Below are 22,275 nucleotides of genomic sequence, written 5' to 3'. Positions count from 1 at the left end.
TTTCCATTTGCTTATAAAAATCACAAGTTGTTTGCACCTCTTTCTGCAGAGATAGTTACTGAACAACCATTTCTTTTGTTCAGTTAAACACAATCAGACAGCATGCTGCCACATAATAGGAAAAGGATACAGAACCTGGAGTTTACTAGGATATGATCAAGGGCCTGTTACAAAACTCATAGGGCGTGTCCAGATAAGCCCGCACATGCTCCTTGCAGCATCTCAAACCCCTTTGAGATGTTGCAAGAGGAACATGTAGGAACGAGAAAATATTCCCTGTGCTGCAAGTTTGCAGTGCAGGGGAAAAATTAGACCCCTGGATATCCAGGGGTCAAAAAAAACCACACAGAAAAAGAGTGGGGCAAGGCACACTCCCCCTGAGGCAACCAGAGGCTGGGTCCTCCATAGAGACACTCTGGCTGCCAGAACATCTCTATGGATAGCCCTCACCCTGGTGCTGAAGCAGCAGGGAGCTGGACCCAGGCTCTACTGCTGGTAAGTAAAGGGTCAGGGGGTTGGAGGAGGAAGGAGGGGACCATAGGAGGGGACCCTCGCTGGCCCCGCCCACTCCCCCAGTCCCCTGATCCCTTCCCTGCCCAGCCCCATCCCCCACAGTGCCTCCGATCCCTTCCCCATCTGACGCCATCCCCCCAGCCTCCCCGATCCCTTCCCTGCCCAACCCCAGTCCCCACAATCCCTTCACCACCCAACCCCATAACCCCCAATCCCTTCCATGCCCGGCCCCAGCTCCCCCCAGCCTCCCTGATCCCTGCTCCTGCCCAGCATCAGGGGGGAAAAAAGCCAAACCCCAACCCCAGCACCTACCGGCAGCTCAAGCTGCCGTTGAGGTCACTGGGGCCCTGTCTGCACAATTCTGGGCAGGGTGACAGCCCCAGTGGGCTCAGCCTGGGCCCTGCTGCCCCTTGCTGCCCAGGGGGCTCTGCCAGGAGGCCCTGGAAACCCCCCAGCTGCTGCTCGGTAAGATGAGGCTGGGGGGGCAGCCATGGGGGGCTGGGGGTGCAAGTGGGGGATGGGGCCGGGCAGGCAGCCATTGGGAGATCTGGGGAAGCAGGGGGGCAGGCAGGGCAGCAGTCCAGGGGGCTGGGAGAGCAAGCGTGGGTGAGGTGGGGCATGTGGGCCCTGCAGGGGACGTAGCCCCTGTGGGGGTCATAGTCCTTGGGGGGGTAACCCCTGATCACTGTCTGTTTTACTCTCTCTCTTTATAGTGGTCTTCTATTTTAATTGTGGAAGAACATGGATTTGGGGGTATTTTACAGAGTGACTTTGGGATTTTTTTTAAATCGGGGATTTTTACGTTTTCAAATACAGAACACCAGAATTCCTGCTAGGGAGGACAGTGGCAGGACCCTGCCTACTCAGAGCTGGTACCTTGGACCCAGCTGGCTGTGGCTGACCTGGCCAACTGGGGCTAGGAGAGCATGTTTTGACAGTTCATAGTGGGCCACCACACCCAGAATGCCTTCCAGGCAATAGCTGCCCAGGTGGCCAGGCAGGGAGCACACAAAGGCCGACTTTGCAGCCACAGCCCCCTGTCTGCTGGCCCAGAGGGGCAGACGCCTCATCCAGGTCTGGCAGGTGTGCAGCAGGTCACAGCCAGGCAGCAGCCCCCACTGGCAGATTGCTGCAGTGGGTAAAGGGCACAAGGAACTCTCAGGGCTGCTTCAGCAGTCCAGCTGGCACAAGAGGTAGTGTCCCCAGGTACCAATTGGCTAGGCCCCAGAAGCTCCTGATAGTGAGTAGCCCTGAAGCTACTTGCCAGGACAGCTTTTTGTACTGATGGGACCAGGACAGGGTAGCTTTTTATACTGCTGGGGACAGCATAGGTGCTGGCCCTGGGCTCTAGCTCCCCCTGGCTGAAGATCCAGGAGGAGCCAGGCAGGGTTATTTTGCCCTAAGTGGCACAATTTGCTTCACAACAAAGTTCATGTCTGAGCATGTGTGCTGAGGCAAAAAGCCCAGGCTCAAATTTGCACCGCTTCTATTTGAGCTGCTGCAAGTGCATGTGCTTGCATGTGTAGACGTGCCCATATTGTTCAATTGTGTGGAGAAAAACCAAGATCAAAGGACTGACACTTTGTCCCGATTACCTGCTTTAGTTGATATTTCTTTCTTAAATACTTCAATAGTTTTCTTTGACTTAAATGCTACCTAGGATGTTCTAGGATGGGGAATAATAATTAGCTTTAGAAATGTTTAGGTTTTAAGCTTTTTCATATATTGAGTTAAACCCAGCTAAAGGAGACTTCATATGAGTACTGAGATTCAATTGTGACTTGTCACTGTGTATTTAGTACATGTGCAGTTTGATATGACTGCAGACCAGCTTACTGCTCTGATCCTGCAACAGAATGCAGCAGAGCTGTATTGATTTATCCAGTTATGTTGATGATAACATTTGAATTTTTTTTCTGTTCTAGGTTTAGCATAAGCAGGAAAAAGTTTAGGTGTCAGGTTCTGTAATATTCACTGATATGATATATGCATTTTTAATACCACAGCAGTTGGTGCTATAAAAGCCTCAGTTTTTAAATATACCTTTTGATTTTGATACCTGTGATAATGAACTATCAAATAACATTGTCTTGTAGTTCAAACTCTGTTCACTTTGGGAGGAGGAAGAGGGAGAATACACCTCTTTAATTTCAGGCATCCTTTGGAAAGAAAGAAATATCGTTTAAATCAGTGCTCTAAAACATAAGCCTTCTTTGTGTTTGATCATGCACAGGTATGTGCAGTGTTGCATACATGAGTAGAACTACGAACAATCATTAGGAAAGGGAGCACATGTCAAATTTGATCCTTCATTAATAAGACCACTGCAGTGTGGCTGCCAAATTACTCCTAACTAGCAAAATATAAGATAATGCCACCTTGTTTTGTTCCTCATTATGTGCCTACCAAGTTACCTATCTTATCTGAGGACCTTGGCCTATTTTCATTGAAGCCAACTCCAAAACTCCCATTGGCTTCACTGGCACAGGATCATGTCTACGAGGACATTAATTGTGCACTCCTGAGCTGAACACTCAAGCCTATCTCATCAGCAGAGGGGTAATGAGCAGGGTTTGCAGCCTGGTCATGTGGGAGATGGGGGAAATGCTACTGACTACTGGAGGAGAGGAGGTATGCAGGGGAGAGCAGGGGGAGGAGGAAGGAAGAAGGAGTCTTAAACTGCTCCTGGACTTCACAGTTTCATAGCAGATTTAGGTTAGACAACAGGAAGAACTTCTTTATGATAAAGGTTGCCAGAATCTGGAATTGGCTTCCGAGAGAGATAATGCTCTCCCCTACCTTGGGCGTCTTTAAGAGAAAGCTAGACACACAACTGGCTGGGGTCATCTAACCCCAGCGCTCTTTCCCGCCCAAGGTAGGGGGTCGGACTCAATGATCTACTGAGGTCCCTTCTGACCCAAATATCTATGACTCTATAGTTGTTAGGGGCTAGAAGGGACCTTACTTTAAAAAAAAACATCCCCGACTGCTGCTGCCACAGCATGCTCTGCCTTCCCCAGGTGCTGCTACTAAAGTACATAAGCCAGTTGCAAAATGTCCGAAGCTGGTTTAAGATAAACGTGGTTGAATCAGACTTTACTGATCTGGGTCAAACTGGTTTATGGAACTTCTGTCCCAGACCCCTTCCTGGTTTAAGTTAAATCAGAGTCCCCCAGAATCCCAGCATGCTTTTCATCTCTGGGCTGGGCTGTCTGCTCCAGAGAACAGGGCTGACCCCGCCTCTCTCCTCCCTAGCCAGAGCTCCAGCTGGCTGAGAAGGAAGTGGGGGACTGTGACTGGGGTCTGCTTGACAGGGACATGGCAGCATCTGCCATATGCTCCCACCCTCTCTTACCACTTCCTGTTCAAGCATGGATTCCCCTCCCCCCCTGCTCCCCCTCACATGGTAGGGACCACAGCAGTACAGCCACTCCCCTGCTAGCTAATGCCAAGAGGTGTCTCTGCGTGTGTCTCCAATTTCACTGGAACAAAGGCAGACAGAACAGTGTTCACTTTTTTTTGCCTGAGGAAGTAGCCAGTGGCTTGCAAATGCCTTACAAAAATGCCTGTATCCTGCAGTAAGAAGAGCTTGAAATAATGAGAGAGAGGCTTTTGTTTTCCTGATGGGCTAATAAGCTTTGTGTTCTGATAAGCTCCCCGATGGCTGCTGGCTTGCTTCAAAGCCATAGCCCTGAAACCCTTATATCAAATGAAGTTTCCTTGTGCAGTGATTAGTGCTGGTGATTGCTTCTACACATCAATTAATGAGCCTGGTTAAAGTGCAGCTTCCCCATCCTGCAATGTGTCAGTGTTCAACAGGAGACAGAGAGAGGTGTGAGAAATGACCTGGTCTGCAATGAATGGGATCTATCAGTGCTGTTAGTTTAAGCAAATACAAAAGCACTAGCTAGCAGGATAATATAGGTGCATGCAGTCCACACAAGCAGCTTCCCTCCCTACCCCCTTTGCCTCAGAGTGCTAGCTGGGGCTGGGGTCCTGCAACACTCCCTGCCCCTTAAGCTGCGAGCGAGGGAAAAGCCTGGCAACGGCTACTTCCCCCCACACTCCGGCTGGGGACCGTGCAGGTCAGGGTTGGGGTTGAAACCCCTCCCTAATCATGGTGTCCTTCCAGGGCCTGGCCATCACCCCTCTCCCCCCAGCTCAGTATTGTGGAAGAGAACGGAGGGCTCACTTTAGCACTCCCCGGCTGCTGGCCCGAGCCACTGCAGGCATGTGCCTGCATTTCATGAATCAAAAGTGAATGTCTATCCACTTGCAAATCAGTGTAATCTATGCAGGTTAAATTAACCTGCAAAGATTGAATCAATTCAGGCTTTTTGAACGTCTGTCCCTAGCCTCAAAAGTTAAACTACTGCTCATCAAACATACCTATTCTATACTCACACCTCAGCCCACTGTTGCCTTGTAGATCTGCAAGCAAGGTTGTTGGGAGCTGAGTCTGTACCATTCAATGTGGAATAGTATAGCTAACAGACCACCAAAAACTTACCTGCACCAAAGGGCAGGCTCTACTCACACGTGAGCATCTGAATGCAACAACTTTGTGCATCATGTAAGGTTTTGCAGGATATTTTATTGTAAAATCTAAATCTCTTACACAGAAATGCCTACTGTGAACCAACTATAGGCCTTTCTTCTTAGAACTGAGTACATGGAAATCCTACTAAAAAGATGGTTTACCATGCAGTAGGCTTTTCCCTCTAAGATCCTACTGAAGGCTCACATTCTGGGTGCCTATTCTGGGTGCAGGGACACTACTCCAATGTGCTGAAATGACAGCATGTTGGAGAAGACTCAATTCATTCACCCATTATTCCAGAGAGTCACATGGCATGAACCATGATGCAATGTTACTATGCAGTAGTTACAAGCTACTGTGCAGCCAGTGTCACCAGGAAGCTGTGCGGGGATGCTACTGTGCAGTAATGCCAGTTACTGCAGTCAGTCATTTAGGAGTTGGATATGCAAGTATTAAATGACTGTGTAGTAATAAATGGGCAGTCAATGTCTTATATAAACATGGCCACTGACTTGAAGCATCTAAAAAGTCCTGCCTGAGTTTAATCAACATGTATACCTTACCTCTTTAAATATTCTGTTTTACAAAGTCATGCCCATGAAATGAGGGGAGAATACTACACACATTACCAGGCCCAATGCTTATGCCTATGAGATGTTCTTTTAAAAACTTCTAACTTATCTGTTCATGAAATAAAGTATTACATCCATTTGCTAAATAAGGATTATATTCTGTAAGAGACAACATCAAGTGAAATGCTGGTATCTTGGAAACAGATGGGAGTTTTGCCATTTGCTAGATCCAGATTGCGTCTTTAAAACTATCATGCTTATAATATTAAATTTGGGATGAATGGTTATTAGAGAAACAGTATTAAACAACAAAAAGAAAATAAAGTAGCTTCTCATTGCAAACAAACAAAAACCTAAATGAATGTAAAAAAAACCCAGTATTTGCTGCAATAATGATAGCAATACCCTGTGTCAACCAACTAACTGTAAAAAGACAATGTGGGAACTTATATATTAAGCTGTCTGGTGGCCATTATGGTCCCAGAAAATAAGGCAATAGTGGGCACAGCTACACATTCATTTGCTCCAGCCTAGATTTATTGTGCAGTAAGATACTGCACAGTAAGGTTTTTTGGGTAGGTGTCTACACATGCAAGGATTAAGTAGTAGATTTGCTCCCAGTTCCCTGCAGCCCTGCAATGCACCCCTGTGGCCACTGGGGGGAGCTCCAGGATCCCCCTGGATGCTAGCCCAGAGCAAGGAGCACTGGGCCAGAAGACAGCCCTGGGGGGGTTGCCTTCTGCTGGGGCCGGGACAATGTCCCCCTGTTCCAGCAGCATTGTTCCAAATAATGTATGCCTACGGCCAAGATTCACAAAGCCAGTTGATCTTAACTGTATTCTTCAAAAGTCACAAACAGCTGAATGGCACATCTATGCTTTAAGTTACACTAAACAGTTTAACCATAGGCATTGTTCAGTAGAAACAAATATGGCAAAAAGATCCCTTAGTGCTGTAGTCTACAAAGGAAAATCTCTTAAGGCCACATATACTTCTTCCCACTTACCGTCATCTGCATCAGCCAGGATGATTACTTTGGTGCTAGGAAATTCGGGACCAATTTTTCCACCCATTGGCATGCTTAGCGTAACGTTGAAAGTCTCATCTTCCTCATAGAGGGAATCATCAATAATGATTACGCGACACGTTTTCTCCGTCTCATCCTTATCAAAGCGAATGATGCTGGTGTGATCTTCGGGACGGGAGATATAGTCAGAGTAGGACAAGACAGAAGACGGAACGGTGCCTGTGGCAGAACCTACAAGAAGAGAAAAATAAACAGCAGTGATTATTAGTAACAAATTAAATACAAATTAAAAACTGTTGATGAATACTCACAAGCAACTGAATAAAAAGTGCTAATGTATTTTATATTTGGAATAGTCTCTGTAAAACAACAATTAAATGTTTACTTTTTACTCCTATAATGTTTTGTGGAAAGTGAAAAAAAAATCATGACATTTGCTTCCGACTTTTAGACTGTTACGCTTTATTTAAACACAAGGAATAAAGACAGTCTTATTCAAAAATATTTTTTATTTGAGGCATACTTTCTTGAACTAATCTTTATGGGCCAGCTCCTATAGTGCTTAATCAAGCACAAATCCATGAGGCTGCATGGGTTGTTAGTGAGAAAGCAAAGAGTTAATTCCAACCTTTGTTTATAGGACACTCAAATACTGAAATACCAATAGAGTATGTGTAAAAAATAATTTATTTTGATGACATAAAACAAACTCTTTCCTTCTTATAGTATAAAAAGACAAAACTAGTATACTTCTAGTATACCTCTGAGGCAGTCTAACTTAGACTGATCTAAATGTCCTGACCTTTTGTACAATTCTCAGTGCTCAGGCCTGGGAAAGCCCAGCAAATGGTCCTAGCTCTGGAGCTGTGCTTTTCCTAACCCCTCCCTGGCACTGGACTAGTTTTAGCCCACTGGCTTCTCTCCTCACCCCTAGATGGACAATCAGCCAACCCCACCCCCTGCCCAAGGCCTGCCAATGCAACATCTCACAAACCACTCCTCATGCCAGTTTTGCCAGCATTCAGCAATGCCAGGAGCTGAGGAAGTTAAGTCATGGTTGGGGGAGTGGTGAGTGGGATGGGAGGTTGTTTATCTGGGGAGGGTTGGGGAGCTAAAAAACCCCTTCACCCAGGGGTAGGGGAGAGAACACCCAACTCCCCCACCCCTCCCCATGGACCCCATATGGCACCCTGATCCTGCCAAACTCCCCTGGTCCCCAGCAACTCCCTCTATGGATCCAATCTGCCCCCCCAAATAATGTGACAATTAAGGCAACTGTGTATTTGGGTAAGCACACAGTGTTCTTTTAGGGACAACCTACAGGGATGCAAAGCCCCAAGTTGGATTTTCTGTGCCCCAGTAAATAACAAAAGTATGTGGGAGGACGAGGGAAGTTATTCACCCCCTGCAAGTCTTTGATAAAGGAACAAATGACCTTTGAATCCTTGACTTTCTAAAGATTCCTGCTAGGAACTGAGGCTTTCTGACTGAATGCCAAGGTAAGAGGTGAAATAGAAACTTCTATTAGAAATAATTATTTAAAAAAAAGCTACAACACTGAGAATGAGCTTCCATTTTCCCTGTTCATGAAGCATGCAGAATGTTGATATCATAGGCTGTCATTAGCTGATAGAGGATTTTGATATGAAAAAAAAAAAAAGAATCATGAAGACCTTCACATCTCACTGCTCAGGCTAAATGCCAGTCTATCAGAAGCTTAGTTTCATTTATAAATGTCCATTACCTTATCTTTATTAAATCTATTCCCCCTAGTGTATTTCATTTTTGATCATCAAACAGTTATCTGGCATATTTTATAATAGCTTGCATTTTTCCCTCCTCTGTCATCTTCCTTTTTCAATTTATAGCAGACTCTATAATAATCAACTCTGGTAGGCAGACTGATGATTACAGAATATTCTTGACTTTGCTGTGTATCTCAAGAAAATTAAGATTTGTTTAAAGAAACCCCCTCACAGAATGTTCTTGTGGTATGAACTAAGACCCGTAGTACACCATCTGTATTCTCTAAAGTAATCCCTTATAGCGTCAGATTGGAAATGAGTAGTTTCACAAAGTTGGGTTTGTACACCCCTGAACTTTTGCTGAAGCTGGGATTTGGGCCTGAAAATTGACATTGTACCTGGCACCTAGCTGTATCATGAGCCACCCAAAAAACTGATCTGAATTTAAAGATGATTAAGATCTAAAACTGTATCTGATCTTTATAGTTTATAACCAACTCTACAAAACATCCACTCTAATGAAGAAATCTAGCAACCGTTAAAAAACACTAAGTTTTTAAGGCACTGAGAAAACATGATACATTTAATGCTCTATTAGTTACTTTTAATGGAAATCATAACCCAGACCTGTTAATTTTGAAATACCAGTTCCTATTACAATATAAATTTAACTGCTATTTCAGTAAAAAGGTTAAGAATTTGTGCATTTACATACTGTATGGCATTCATTCAGAAAGGATACTGAGGTCAAGGCAGTTTCCACTGTTAAAGCTGGAAGTGTTCTTATATACATCATCATAACAGGAATTCTGGAACCCTTTTCCACAGGTAGCAGGTCTCACAAAAAGACTTACTGTTGGGAAAACTCCACAATGATGAAACACTCTTTCTGCTGCGGAAGGAAGGACCAGGGCCCTCTGAAGCCCAGGGGCCACTCCACCCACTGGAAGTTTGCTCTCTGGCCACAGGAGACATGGGCAGGCTCCACACACAAAAAAAAATAATAATAAAAAAAAAATTCAGGCCCTTCACTGCTTCTGCCTTCAACCTGCCTCTGCCTCAGCAGGAGAGGTGAGCTGGCAAAGGCTGTGATGTTACAAATAGCTGTTGCAAACTAAACTACATGTGGATGTGGTTTAGTTTGCAACCTAGCAAACTTGTTTAAATAATAAAAAAAAACCCGTACGTGTACAGCATGACACAAACTGCTAAAACAGCCAATTTTTGTCATGTGTACAAGCACGCTATCTTTGTTACTTGACTAAATAACAAACCTTGATGTGTGGAACAAATGACCATTAGTTCTTGACTTATGTCTCCCAATCTTCTAATAGGAATGAACAGCTCACCAATATCTTCTTCTACTTTATATTCTAGTAGAGGAATATGCACTGTAGATTCTAAAAAGAGAAAAAGAGAGACACATTCAGTGCTGATGTTAGTTAAATCACATGGGGTGTGTCTACACATGTATTTACACATGCCTAAACTTAATGCACCTTTGCTTAAGGTGCATTAAGGTGCGTGTCTACATGTGGACATGCTAATGCACATTAAGGTGCATAAAACTTAGGTGCAAAGAGCTGAGTCACGTTAGCACACATGCAAACACACTAATGTACATTAATGCATTGTGTATCTATTGACACACACAGCGTTAATGCACGTTTACACGTGAGCTAATGTGCCTTAGCTATTCATGCCTAAATTTGATATCTGCTTTATGCATGCAGACATGCACTCTTAATGTGCCTTAAAATGGCGATTTTAGGCTAAGCCCACTTATAAAAGGAATGTGTAGACATGCCCAGGAAGTATGAATCTGGACAACAAAGGGGTTGACCATGTTTTTCTAAGTACTTGGATAGTGATTCACAACCTCATTTAAGTCAACAGAAATTTTGCCTGAATAAGTATAAAAGGGAGCCCAGCACTTGGCTCCTGAACTTGTAAGCTGTGGGTGCACACTACTTCTTGGAAGCATGAATTTTCTGTTAGGAAATGAAAGAAGAGGAGCTGTAAGTGCCAGCAATATAACTAGGGGTGGGATGACAGGGCATTCACTCCAGGAACCAAGTTAGGTCCCCACCCCCAACCCCACAGAGTCCATGCCCCAGGAGTCTTCCCATGCCAAGAACTCTGAAACAGTCCCTGACTGTCGCAGATTTAAGATGAACAGCTAGGGTGGGTAGAGCACATGTGTCTGGGATTGTGTAGGAGTCTCTGCATGAGTAAGAGTGCTGTTCCCCAACCTGCTCTCACTTTCAGAACCTAGGCTCTTGGATTCCCCACCCCTTTGACTTCCCCCTCTCCTTTCTCCTCTGCTGCTCTCAGAACCCCCCTTCAGCCTCTGCCCTCCCCACTTGCTATTCTGCTTAGAACCACATGCCCACCCCTCATCCCACTCTTGGAATCATGTGTCCACCCCTCCCTCCCTCCTTCCCCCCATGCTCTCCCAAGAAGTTTATCCCAGGTGCCAACTTTGCTAGTTACACCACTGGTAAATGCTGCATACCATCACCAGGATCCACAATTTCAATAGTTGCTATTTCTGGAAACTCCAGGGCAGCCATAACAGGATCAGACAAGACAATCTGGAAAGTTTCAGATGCTTCATATTCATTATCTATGACTATCCTCACTCTCCAGGTAGCTCTGGTCTGTCCTGGATTGAACTGAACCTGTTTCTGAGGTTTCCCTTTGAAATCTTTATCCTTTTCTGCTGTTCCATCTTTAGTTCCAATACCTGTACAAATAAGTTTAGAAGAATTATTCTCCACAAAAAAAAGAATACCAGCAAAACCAAGTGACAAGTTAGATTTTTTTTTAAAAAGGTGGCTGCTAATAGATTATAATTATAAGCCATTTTACACACAAGTATTTATAATGTGTATATACTAAACATTCTCTGCCAATACAGCATGGGGCACATTTTAAAATGTAGATAGGAGAATCTATCCTTGCAAATATTTATGCATAAAAATAACTTAATTTGTGTTAATCGTTCCACTAACATAAACCAATGGGCACCTAGTCCTGTATTAGTATGCACCTAGTTACTTTGCAAATCCAGAAACTGAAAAGCTTTATTAACCTGGGTAAAATTATGCACAAGCATTTTCAGGATTGGGCTCTCAAGTTACCTATATAAAATGCATATATACCCATGTCAGACTATACTGACAAACAGTTGCATACTTACGTGATAACCTGTGGATATTGCCCTAGCCCTTGCCTGCTTTTTGGGGATGAAGCAGGGCATGTCTTCATTTAAGGTAGCCATATTTAAAGTGTTAGTCCATGCCAGTGCAAATTTATCGCTACATGTTAACTTATAAATTTTCAAGACTCTTGATGCTCTGTTTATATGGAAACTCCTAATAAATAAATAAGCTCTGTTAAGTCATTTAGTCTAGCTCCTTGTCAATGCAAATTTTTTCCCTACCAGCTTTTTTACCAGGATAATTTTAACCTTTGCTCAGTATTTCTGATTTACCACTTCCATTGGGATGATACCCTGACAGCTGACAAGATTTTCCTTTGGAGTTGCATGTGGATCCATTTTATTTAAGCCAGATTTGTACTGACTGAGGATTTGATTCAATTGTTTTGAATTGTCACCTAGATTGGCAGCCCTAGCACATGGCCATGAAAAATCTATGTGATAAGAAAGAAATTATCCCAATGAGAACAACAGAGCAATTGTTAAAGTACCCAGGTAACCTCCAGAGAAAGACACAGACCCAAAATTTGAACGTTATGCCATTTAAATGGAAACAGATATGCCATAACATTGTTATGAGGTGCATTTTCAATAAAATAACTAAATAGGGAAAGCAAATATGTGCATGGAGTGCATTGTGCATTTGTGTGTCAACATACTCTGTCTCAGGAAAGGAAATAACCCAACCAGATTTTTCTGACCACTTAGAACCTATCTATCTACTTTAGCTTAGCATAATTGTTCTTATACATTTGAGGTAGCATTACTTAGTTAAAAAATAAAGAACCATGGATTTTCTGACTCACTTTACTACTAACTTTCTACTAACTGATTTTATTCAAATTATTGAAAGCTTACTCTTTCTTGATTCACCCATTTGTAAAATAGTAATAGTACATGACTAAATAACTAGAGAAGGATTGTAAGGCTTAATTCAATAGTCTCCATAAAGTAATTTTAAGACCAAACAGTGATGATACAGAAATACACATTATTTACATTAAAAACTATTTTAACAAAGTGAGAAAGTACCATACATTATACAGCCTAATACACACACACACACACACACACACGAATGAGAGAGAGAACAACCACCAAGATGTAAATAAGAGGAAGTTATTTCATTTAACATGTAAAGGGTTTCTACTTTACTTTTTTCAAGAAAATAATCAAGAAAGAAAATAATCAATAGAAACAATATGCACACACTAGTACACTGTACATTTAATAGATTCTTGCTTCATAGTATACTGTGAGGTTTGAGACTTCAATACTATCTTAGGTTTTTAACCAGAAGCAGTGCAAACATTTAAATTCTTCTTTTTATTTTTCACTTGACTCCAGCAATTATGAATCACTACCTCCTTTGGCTGAGAATAATTAATTCTTGTCATGATGAATACCCTACCTGGTTCAGAGAGAATCTGATATCCTGCAAAAGTTTCTGAAAGCTGTGAAGTATGAAATCATGAGCTAATTTTTTTGGGATACTCTCGTCCAGTGGTGCCACTCCAGTGGTGCACAGAGAGGAGAGACTGGACGTCTTTCTTCTGCTTAGAGAGAGAGTGGGTCTACCATAATTATAGAACCCTCTTCTACCAGTCTATGATACCAAGGTCATGACTTCACCAGGCTGTGATCTTGCTTTCCTTTGCTAGTAGATGGCCCCTTGAGAGCTGCTACTAAATAGCAGAGTTTGAAATTGCCTCTAGCCAACTTAAAGCTGTCCTAAGAAATCAGAGGAATGTCATTGGCTTCCTAACAACTTCTCTACCCTCCTCTGCCAGCAGAGACTGGACACAGCAAGCAGCCTGCGAAAGAAGTCAACTTTTCAAAATTAATGCCAAATATAAATTGGATAAAGCTCTTACTTCATTCAACAAGCATGTCAGTTGTCTGTCTATTAATGAAAAAAGAACAACTTTTGCACTTCTTATCCTTCCAGGTTAAAGTGAATAGTAGGAGGGAGTCAGTGTGCAGGATCCCAGAGCAGAGATTGGTGTTGGAACCAACCTGTGGGACAGGTCAGGGCCGGAGCCAGCCTGAGGGGGAGGTGAGGAAAATGGGCTCCGCACCACTCCTGGCTGCCCACCTGCTCCTCTGCTGGCCTCAGTAGAGTGGAGATGTCTGTCCCATCCTGTCCCAGTGGCACTGGGGCTGGCGGCTGCCTGCAGATGGTGGAGAGTGGGAGTGGGGCCATCCCTGGGGTCTCCTGGCAATAGACAGCCCTGGGAAACCACCAACACCTGCACAGAGCCCTGCACCTGTCCCCTAGCCTCTGGCTCTGGCCCAACCAGAGTGGAGAAGGCATGCGCTGCTTGCCCTGGATGCCCACTGCCCCTGGCACTCCAGGGGGCACCTGATTGGCAGGGGCCCCTAGGCTTGGGCCCTGTGTTAATCTGCCCCTGGCACAAATGCTCAAGAAGTCACCACAGCAACCTGGACAGCAACCATGGGGGATGCCAGAACAGCCAGGGGGACAACAATGACTTAAAGCCTGTTCCTAAAGCTTTGTGAATGTGAAGTTTGGGTCTAAGTGAGAGAAGTCATATTTCTAAAATAGCTTCACATTTCTGCATTAGGTGTATCCAGAGATTTCAATGGATTTTTTACTTCGCATTATCTAAATATTTTTGGGACACATAAGAAAGACACTTTGCTATTTCTTAATGGTTTATTCCATCCATTTAAACAGCTTATTGAAGGCAGTCTTAATGGAAAAGCTAATTAACTTTGCACAGTGTATTTGTCTCCTGACTAATTTTTTTAAATTTATTTCACCCCGGCAGACATACAATTAAAGCTTTAATGGGATCTGATGAACAATCATGCCACGCATGGAGGCATGATTGTCAGATCCAGCATCAGATCCCAATGACATATGGCTGGAGCGAGGGGAACCTGGGATCATAATCCTAGGTTCCCTCTGTACCACCAAGTTTGATGCGTGACAATCAGCTGATCATTGACTAGCTCTGGGGGAAAATGGGGCCATTTAAACCTCCCTGTGATCCTCAGAGCTAAACAACAACTATCTGATTATCGGCAGATTAGGACTGCCCCAGTGCTTGAGTCCTTGCGCAGTCCCAATCTGCAGTTGGCTGGCAGGGACTACCGGGTGGTTCCAGCCCTGGAATGGTCCCTGCTAGACCATTTTTTTGTACTAAGTGATGCTACCGCAATGGATTAGTTCAGTGGTTGTCAGCCAGGAGTATGTATAACCCTAGAGGTACTTAAAAGGTCACAGTGGGTATGCAGAACTGAAGTGGCTGATAACGTGGCCAACAAATGCCACGTGTGTACAGCCGCAGCGCAGCCCAACAGCATGGAGAGCAGCTGGGTCTGGCTGGTAAGTCTCTTGTGAGGGAAGGGGCGTGGGGAGCAGAGTGAGGCCCCAGCAGTGGGGGAGGGAGGGAATGGGGCTGGGGCTGAGACAGAAGCAGAGGCTGCCCAGCTGGGATGGAATGCGGAACGGAGCAGTACGTGGCTCACTTGGGGAGTGCAGGGGCAGGGGTGAGGCAGCTCCCACCGCTACATGCACCCCTGGAACGGCATGGAGGGTGTGTGCCCCCAGATCTCTGCGTAGGGTGAACGACGGCTGCCACTGTGGGCTGGGGCTGGGGTGGTGCTGAGCTCTTCCCAGTGGGAGGCTGGGCCAGGCTGTGCTCAGGGTGGGCGGCGGCACTTGGAGGGAGGATTGGGGGGGCCTATGGCAAATTCTGGAGTGGCTGCAGGCCCTCCCATAGCTTCTCTCCCAGCGCTACCACCACCCATCCTGAGCGCAGCCCGGTCCAGCCCCAGCTGGGAAGAGCCCAGCACAGCCCCAGCCCCAGCCCCAGCCCCAGCCTGCAATGGAATCCCACCTCGTCCCAGTGGCAGATCCGGAGGCACATGCCCCCATGCCCTCCCCAGGTGCATGCAGTGGCAGAAGCTGCCTCTCCCCCCTCCCTGCACCTCCTAGGCAAGCTGCTCATGGCTCCTTCCTGTGTTCTGCCTGGGCTCTGCAGTGCCTGCCCCTGCCCCTGCCCCAGTCCCAGCCTCAGCCCCAGCCCCATTCCCTCCCTCCCCCACTGCAGGGGCCTCAATAAATATAAAGGGGTACATGAGCTGAAAATTTGAGACAAAAGGGGTACACTTGCTAAAAAAGATTGAAAACCCCTAGCAGATCATCATGGCCCCTTTAGCTGAGCCCCAGGGCTGTTCCAAATCTCCCATTAGTTGGCAGGGACTGCCCCAGGACTGGAATTAGCTGGCTGATAATCAGCTGATCAGGACAGCCCCACAGTTTGAACCTGATCTACCAGTCCCTGGCAGCTGACAAAAGATTGGGACAGTCCCAGGGCAAGAAACCCAAGGCCTTCCCAATCTCCTGTCAGTTGGCAGGGACTGCCCTGGGACTGGATTTCCAAGGTGGTCCCTGACAGCTGACTGAATGGCCCAGAGACCCAAGCTCCAGAAGGGGTCCTCATTAGCTGGCAGAGACTACCCAAGGGTTTGAGTGCCAGGTGGTCCCTGCCAGCTGACAACTAGCTGATTGGGACAGCTTCTGGGTTCAAGCCCTGTGGCTGTCCTGATCAGTCATCATCAGTGAGAGGTTACTATACAACATATAGCTATTTTTCTTATATTACCAGACCGTTTCTATGAACTTATTGCTTACCCTCTTTTGTAAAAAAAGAGGGCTAGCATCAGAGCATGCCAAAAATTTCTTTGATGTTATAAGTGCAATATTAAGTCAACTACTTTACTCTCAATTAATCATCCTATAGTGTCTGCAGGCTAATAAAAGGACTTGGTTAAAAAAAACCCACACACACAATGAAACAAGCTTTGTGTGGATTTGGAATGTGCTCCCACATGGTGGAATTTATACAATGTATATGGTATGATACACAATTGCCATCCAAATATTATGATGTCTATAGGTGAGTCACAAGGGTCTGACTCACAGGATCAGACCATGTGAGTCAGATGTCAAGTTCATATACCATATATGGTTCATTAGTTGAAATAACTCAAGTCTACATTAGATTGGAGTTTTGAGGTTGGTGGTTAAGGCAAATAAGGGAAGACAAAGAAGAAAAAAGGTAAGATTTTATGTAGTATTTAAAGGTTATAGTTCCCTGTCTGCAGCATTATTATTTTTTTTATAAAGTCAGTCCTGCTCCCATAATTCTACTCATCCTCCATCCACAGACTGGAGATGTCTTACGAGTGCAGTAGGATGAGCTAACATCTCTGTGATTTAGAAAGAGTTGGAAAAGGGACCCGGCTTATTTAGATGGAAGCAGTGTTCAGGTGGCTGCTCTTAACAGCTGCCTGCTGCTGGTGCAGTTCCAGCCCCCTTATTATTTCAGAATGCTAGGTCATTTGGATGATTTGCTTGGCCAGGACTGAGTACAGAAATAGGAGATACACTTACATCATTTCAATCCTGTTCCTTTTCAACCCCTTATGCATAACCAAAGCGCAGTTTGATACCAGCTTTCAGTTACCCAAATAGTGTGTAGAACCAACCCTATTATACTTTTTTGGAAAGTAAGTACCCCAGTTATAGCAAAAGGGAGATGTTTGCATAACCCTGGAGGGTGATCCTAGTCTTACACTGGGGGACACTTATACACCCAGAGGAGGTAACAGAATAATTCCTACACTTTTATTTAGGTAACTCAGAGTTGGTCACAAGCTGTACTTTAGTTATGAACTAGGTGACAGAATATTCTGCCTTAAGTGACTGACCTGAGAAGGAGGCAATGGGAAGACAGGCAGAAAGCACCAGCTGCATGTAGCTTGAGGACTGGGGAGGTTACCACAATATATGAGATGTACTGTGGGTCTCACTGCCAAAGGAGAATGGTAGTGTCTGTGGAACATTTGTGAAGGGTAATATATACAGCAGAGAACAGGAGGATGGCTGCCCTTATGGCCTGTGAATAAGGCTGTTCATTGCAACTGGAAGCTCATATTGAACATGCAAATGAGGTAGGGTGATCTTTTTAGTGTAACCTGTCCTAACCCCTACAATGTTTGTTACCATTTGTTGTCATATCATGTGTTCACTCAGGTGTCTCAGAGGTGGAACACTGACTTACCTGTGTACAACAAAGCCACATTTAAGAAATAAATGACTACAGTACTAGCATTGCACTTCATTGGTGTTATATAGGTAAAGAAGAGCAACTATGATGTAGTTACTGATCCTTCTTAATAAAATCAGCCTCTCCCTATTGAAGGAGAGGACAACTGAAAAAAAACAACAACTCACCGATGAAAGATGTCTCTCCCAGGTATCCCCTGCGCTTAAGAGTTACCTCCAGGAACTTGGAGTCCTCATCTACAACATAGTATTCTTTCTCTAGTGAAATCCAAGCCCAGTTGAGACGAAAGGGTTGGCTCTTTAGCTTGTTCCCTGCTGTAATTCATAGGAATAACAGAAATATCAGGATAAAGCACTTGAATGTCAAATGAAGGCTACAATTCTCTCTGAGTGTCTTTTACATGCATTTCCAATGACATCCAGACTTTCGCCCCCTCGTCTATGTACACCTGGGAAAAGAGGCACCCAAATGTGAAATACTGAATGCTCCATTGTAAGCTTACCTCAAAAGGTGCTAAGTTCATCCTTCATAGGTGCTTTTGCTGTTCTAACAGCACCAAAAAACTAGACGATTGGAATTTAGCCTGCTCTTTTAAAAATGTTTGCAGTATTCTTAGTATTGCATGGTAAAGTTATCACATACGGAATTATCTGTTCAATAATCTAGATGTGCAAAATGCACTGAAGTTGTGATTAAGTGCCCCTTTTTACTACTAGGAAAATATATATTAGTTAACATGTCAGATAGTCCTCCCCACATAAAAGAAAAAAATTGTGGGGGAGGAGGAGCGGGGAGAGAAAAAAGGAAAAGAAAAAGTTAAACAAATCACCCACAAAGAATCATCTTCATTTTTTTTAGCTGAGCAATTCAAACTGCCAACAACTAGCATTATTATATATTCTCAAGCCCTTAAACCATTTTTGTGACTAATTTCTTTGCTCTCTCCAATTTTCTAACATCTTTGTTAAAAAGGATCAGTTTCAGCAATTATCTGTATTAGTGGTGCTCAACCTTTTTGCCCTGTGGATCAGACGAGAAGGGCCCAGTCTGATGATGGCTAGGAAATGGTATTTAGAAGTTTGCTTTTGGTAATTAACTTATAGGTAAAGTAGATATGCATTAGAATAATGGTCCAACAGCAACATTAAGAGTTAATTGACTTCTAAATGCCTGTCTGTGACAAAAGTTTCTTCAAAGCCTGCTACATTTGATACAGGCAAGCAGCAAGCAGATGCACAGGCTGGGAATCGAAGCCATTTACTACACGGTTCTATAACATAATATAAGGTGGTGCCAGGTCACAGTGCCCAACTGCAGAGCCCTTGGGCTTTCTGGTTTTGGAGTAACAGACCAAATTAGGATGTGTGTATGAAACAAAGGGTTTGTGAAACAAAGGATTATGTTGACAGGACAGAACGTGGACAGTATGATGACCACTGAGGGGCCAAGAACAATTATACTGTCAAGAATCAATGTCAATTTGTGATTTGCTTGTACAGTGCATGTGTTCCACAAGTCAAAATAAAAACTCATATGCTAGGAACATATGAACATTCTCTACTTGTATCAGCACTACAATTAGTGCAATTAAATGTTCAACATCTTCGTAATTTTAAAGATGATGCATCCTGATATTGCAAAATATCCATGCTTTTCTCATTAAAATTCAGGAGGGTTTTTTTGCTGTAATTGATGAATAAATGAAACTCATCCAGGTTGGGGCTAGAATGAATACAGGAATTTTTGCATTAAAATCGAAAGCCCCGATTCTGATTTCATTTAATGGCCAAACTATTGCAATGAAATAAAATTACCCCTCTGACTTCATGATGCAAGATCAAGTCCTTACACCAACACCAAAGGATCAATTCAAACTCCATGGCACACATAAGGGGTACCAGACAAAAATCAAGTGAAGGACTCCTGTTGACCACAGTGTGAATTACACTGGGCTGTAAATCAGGAGCAACTCTAATTTAAAAAAGATTAAAAAGTAAAGATTCTGTAGCAGTTTAAAACTGAAGCAAGCATGCTTTATATAGAAAAATTATTTCGTCATCTGACTTTGACATTTCCACCTTGTAGTCAATTACACCGTTAAGCAAAAAAGCCTGACCAACATTTTTATGGCACCTTAGAAACAGCATTCATCAATGAAGAATTTTTGCAGATAACCTTTATTATTAGCTACAGTCTAATGGAATTAGCAAACTGGAGTCTTTTTGAATGGCTGTTTAGTTACTGCTCTGGCTGACACAGCACCATAATGTCTGGTCTGAACAATTCTCTCTAAAAACATAATCCAGATGTGCTTCTTGGTGGCTTTGTCTATCCTCAGAAACATCTCAATAAATCACATTATTGCTTCTGCCACAAAATGCTTTTCAATGTGATTAATAGTCACTCTAGAAGTTGTTCTTGGTTACTATTTGACAGATCCTCCCCTGCTCCCCTTTCTGTATCCTTATCTAATCAAGTGACAACTTTCTCTTTTTTAAACACGAGCTACCCTGAACTGCTAAAGCCTAATTAGCTTGGAAATAGAAGACCAGAGCAAAAAGAATAGAGACAGCAGGGTTTAGGATAATTTTTTTTAATACAAAGAGAAACTACTTAAGAAAAATAACGTTTGGCTAGTAGGGTGAATAAACACTGCAGGAGCATGAACAGATGCAAACTGTCAGGTGCTTAATCCAGTGTAAAATAAACTGGCATAATTCAAATTACTGAGCATTCACAGTAAAAAAATTATATGTGCAAGTTGCAAGTTAAGACACTGCAGAGACTAGTATTACAGAGATGGTGTAATTACAACATCTGGAAACACCTGTTTCTAATCATGAATACTGCCATATTCAATGTCCACATTTGCTTTGTAAAATATTTCCTCCTTCAAATAACAAAAGGAGAGCAATAGAGATTTTGGTCCACACTTCTATGGGTAGCTCCAGAAAACAAAAACAGATTACAAGGGAGCATTGTATCAACTTTCTCAGGCCTTTGCAATTTGATCATTGTAAATAAAGAAGGAAAGGGCAATTAATTTGCTAGTCATGGCCCCTTTGTGTCTTGAAGTTTGATTCCACTGTGTTCGGGTGGCTTGAGATGCCTCGTGGAATTTCTTCGTTGGCCACATTTCACACCAACCAGATGTATTAGTAACAGTTGTGATAAATACATTTTATCACAAAGCTCATTTGTTTATCATGTGTCTGTGTGTACATGCATATGTGCATGTGCGAACAAATATACACATGTAGATATAATATAAGTCTCATTCATATGGTGACAGGGCTTTAAAAACTGCATTTGTCATACCTGATTAAAACAGGGTAAAGTAAAGCAGCCAAAAGTTACTATTATCCATGCCAGAGATTTAGGGTTTGATGCTGTCTCATCTTCCTCTACCAGAGGTCGAAAGGCAGCTAGAATGAAAAAGCAGTGAAGCTATCCCCACCAGCTTTATTCCAGAACCTTTGTGCAGAAGGAAAATTCCACTAGTCACTGCTGGACAGAATATTTTAGGTTTATGCAGCAAAATAAAATGGATAAATCAGATGGGGGAAAAAAACTGACCATAAGAAGTTATGACTACATTAAAAAACAACAACAAAAAACACCTTACCTGCCTGGTAGGGGTGTGCGAAATGGGCCCTATTCAATTGAGATGCAGCCTGAACTGGGGACAGTGATTCGATTAATTGATTCAGGGATCACTGTCCTTGATTCGATTCAGCCTAATCTGAATTTGAAGAGTCTATGCTGATTTAGAGAATCAGTGATTTGGCCATAGACACAGCTTTAAATGTTTTTCTGCATACCTAGAGGTACCAGGTGTGGCTTATGAACACTGCAACGCTGGGGCAGATGGAGCATCCCACAGGAGCATGGAGGCCCCCCCATGTGCTTGGCAGAGAACCTGGAAGTGGACTGGAAGTACTTCTGGTCCACTTTTGGGACCTCTGGGGAGCGTGCTGGGCCCCCCCCCCCATGCTCCCCCAGCTTGGTGATCAGCTGGGGGGGGTAGACCCTGGGTGCCTCCCCAGACCCAGGAGGAACCACTTGCTGAGCCGGGGCAGTGGTGGGGGGGCCCTCCGGTGAGCTCGCTGGAAGTGGACCGGAAGTGCTTCTGGTCCACTTCCAGGTCCACTGCCAAGCATGCTGGAGAGCCCACCATCCTTCTGTGGGACACTCCATGTCCCTCAGCATAACAGCATTCACAAGTCACCTGTTACCTAGAGGTATTTAGAAAAAACATTTAAAGCTGTGTCTATCCCCGAATCGCCAAATCGATTCGGAGGGTTCCAATTCGACTCCAAGAGATTAAAGGGTCCTCTAATTTCATAGAATCATAGAAGTAGGGTCGGAAGGGACCTTGTAGATCTTCAAGTCCGACCCCCTGCCTGGATGGGAGAAAAGACTGGACTCAAATGAGCCCAACCAGGTAGTCATCAAGCCTCTTCTTAAAGATCCCCAGGGTAGGAGCCAGCACCACTTCCCTAGGAAGTTGGTTCCAGCTCCTAGCCGCCCTAATTGTGAAGTAGTTCTTGCAGA

The 22,275-nt window shown here is 43.9% G+C and overlaps 1 protein-coding gene across 2 annotated transcripts in view; it reads right to left on the bottom strand.

The window, feature by feature from the left end:
• The window catches only part of FREM3 (FRAS1 related extracellular matrix 3), a 132,979-nt gene that overhangs the window by 44,894 nt on the left and 65,810 nt on the right, over window positions 1-22,275 (bottom strand). For both annotated transcript variants that reach the window (XR_016440780.1, XM_090036453.1), the window contains exons 3-6: window positions 17,889-18,035; window positions 10,913-11,143; window positions 9,672-9,797; window positions 6,632-6,883 (exon numbers count right to left, since the gene is read on the bottom strand). Coding sequence is in view for 1 of the 2 variants with exons in the window: in XM_090036453.1 (XP_089892579.1) it covers window positions 6,632-6,883; window positions 9,672-9,797; window positions 10,913-11,143; window positions 17,889-18,035 (756 nt within the window). In the remaining variant the exon portion in view is untranslated. The remainder of the gene's footprint in view (window positions 1-6,631; window positions 6,884-9,671; window positions 9,798-10,912; window positions 11,144-17,888; window positions 18,036-22,275) is intronic.

The sequence above is a fragment of the Crocodylus siamensis genome, chromosome 2 (genome assembly GCF_052110815.1).
Source record: "Crocodylus siamensis isolate JL-2025a chromosome 2, ASM5211081v1, whole genome shotgun sequence".
NCBI classification, from domain to species: Eukaryota; Metazoa; Chordata; order Crocodylia; family Crocodylidae; genus Crocodylus; species Crocodylus siamensis.
Note: the sequence above shows the minus strand (reverse complement) of the source record. Positions and strands in the feature narration are given on the sequence as shown.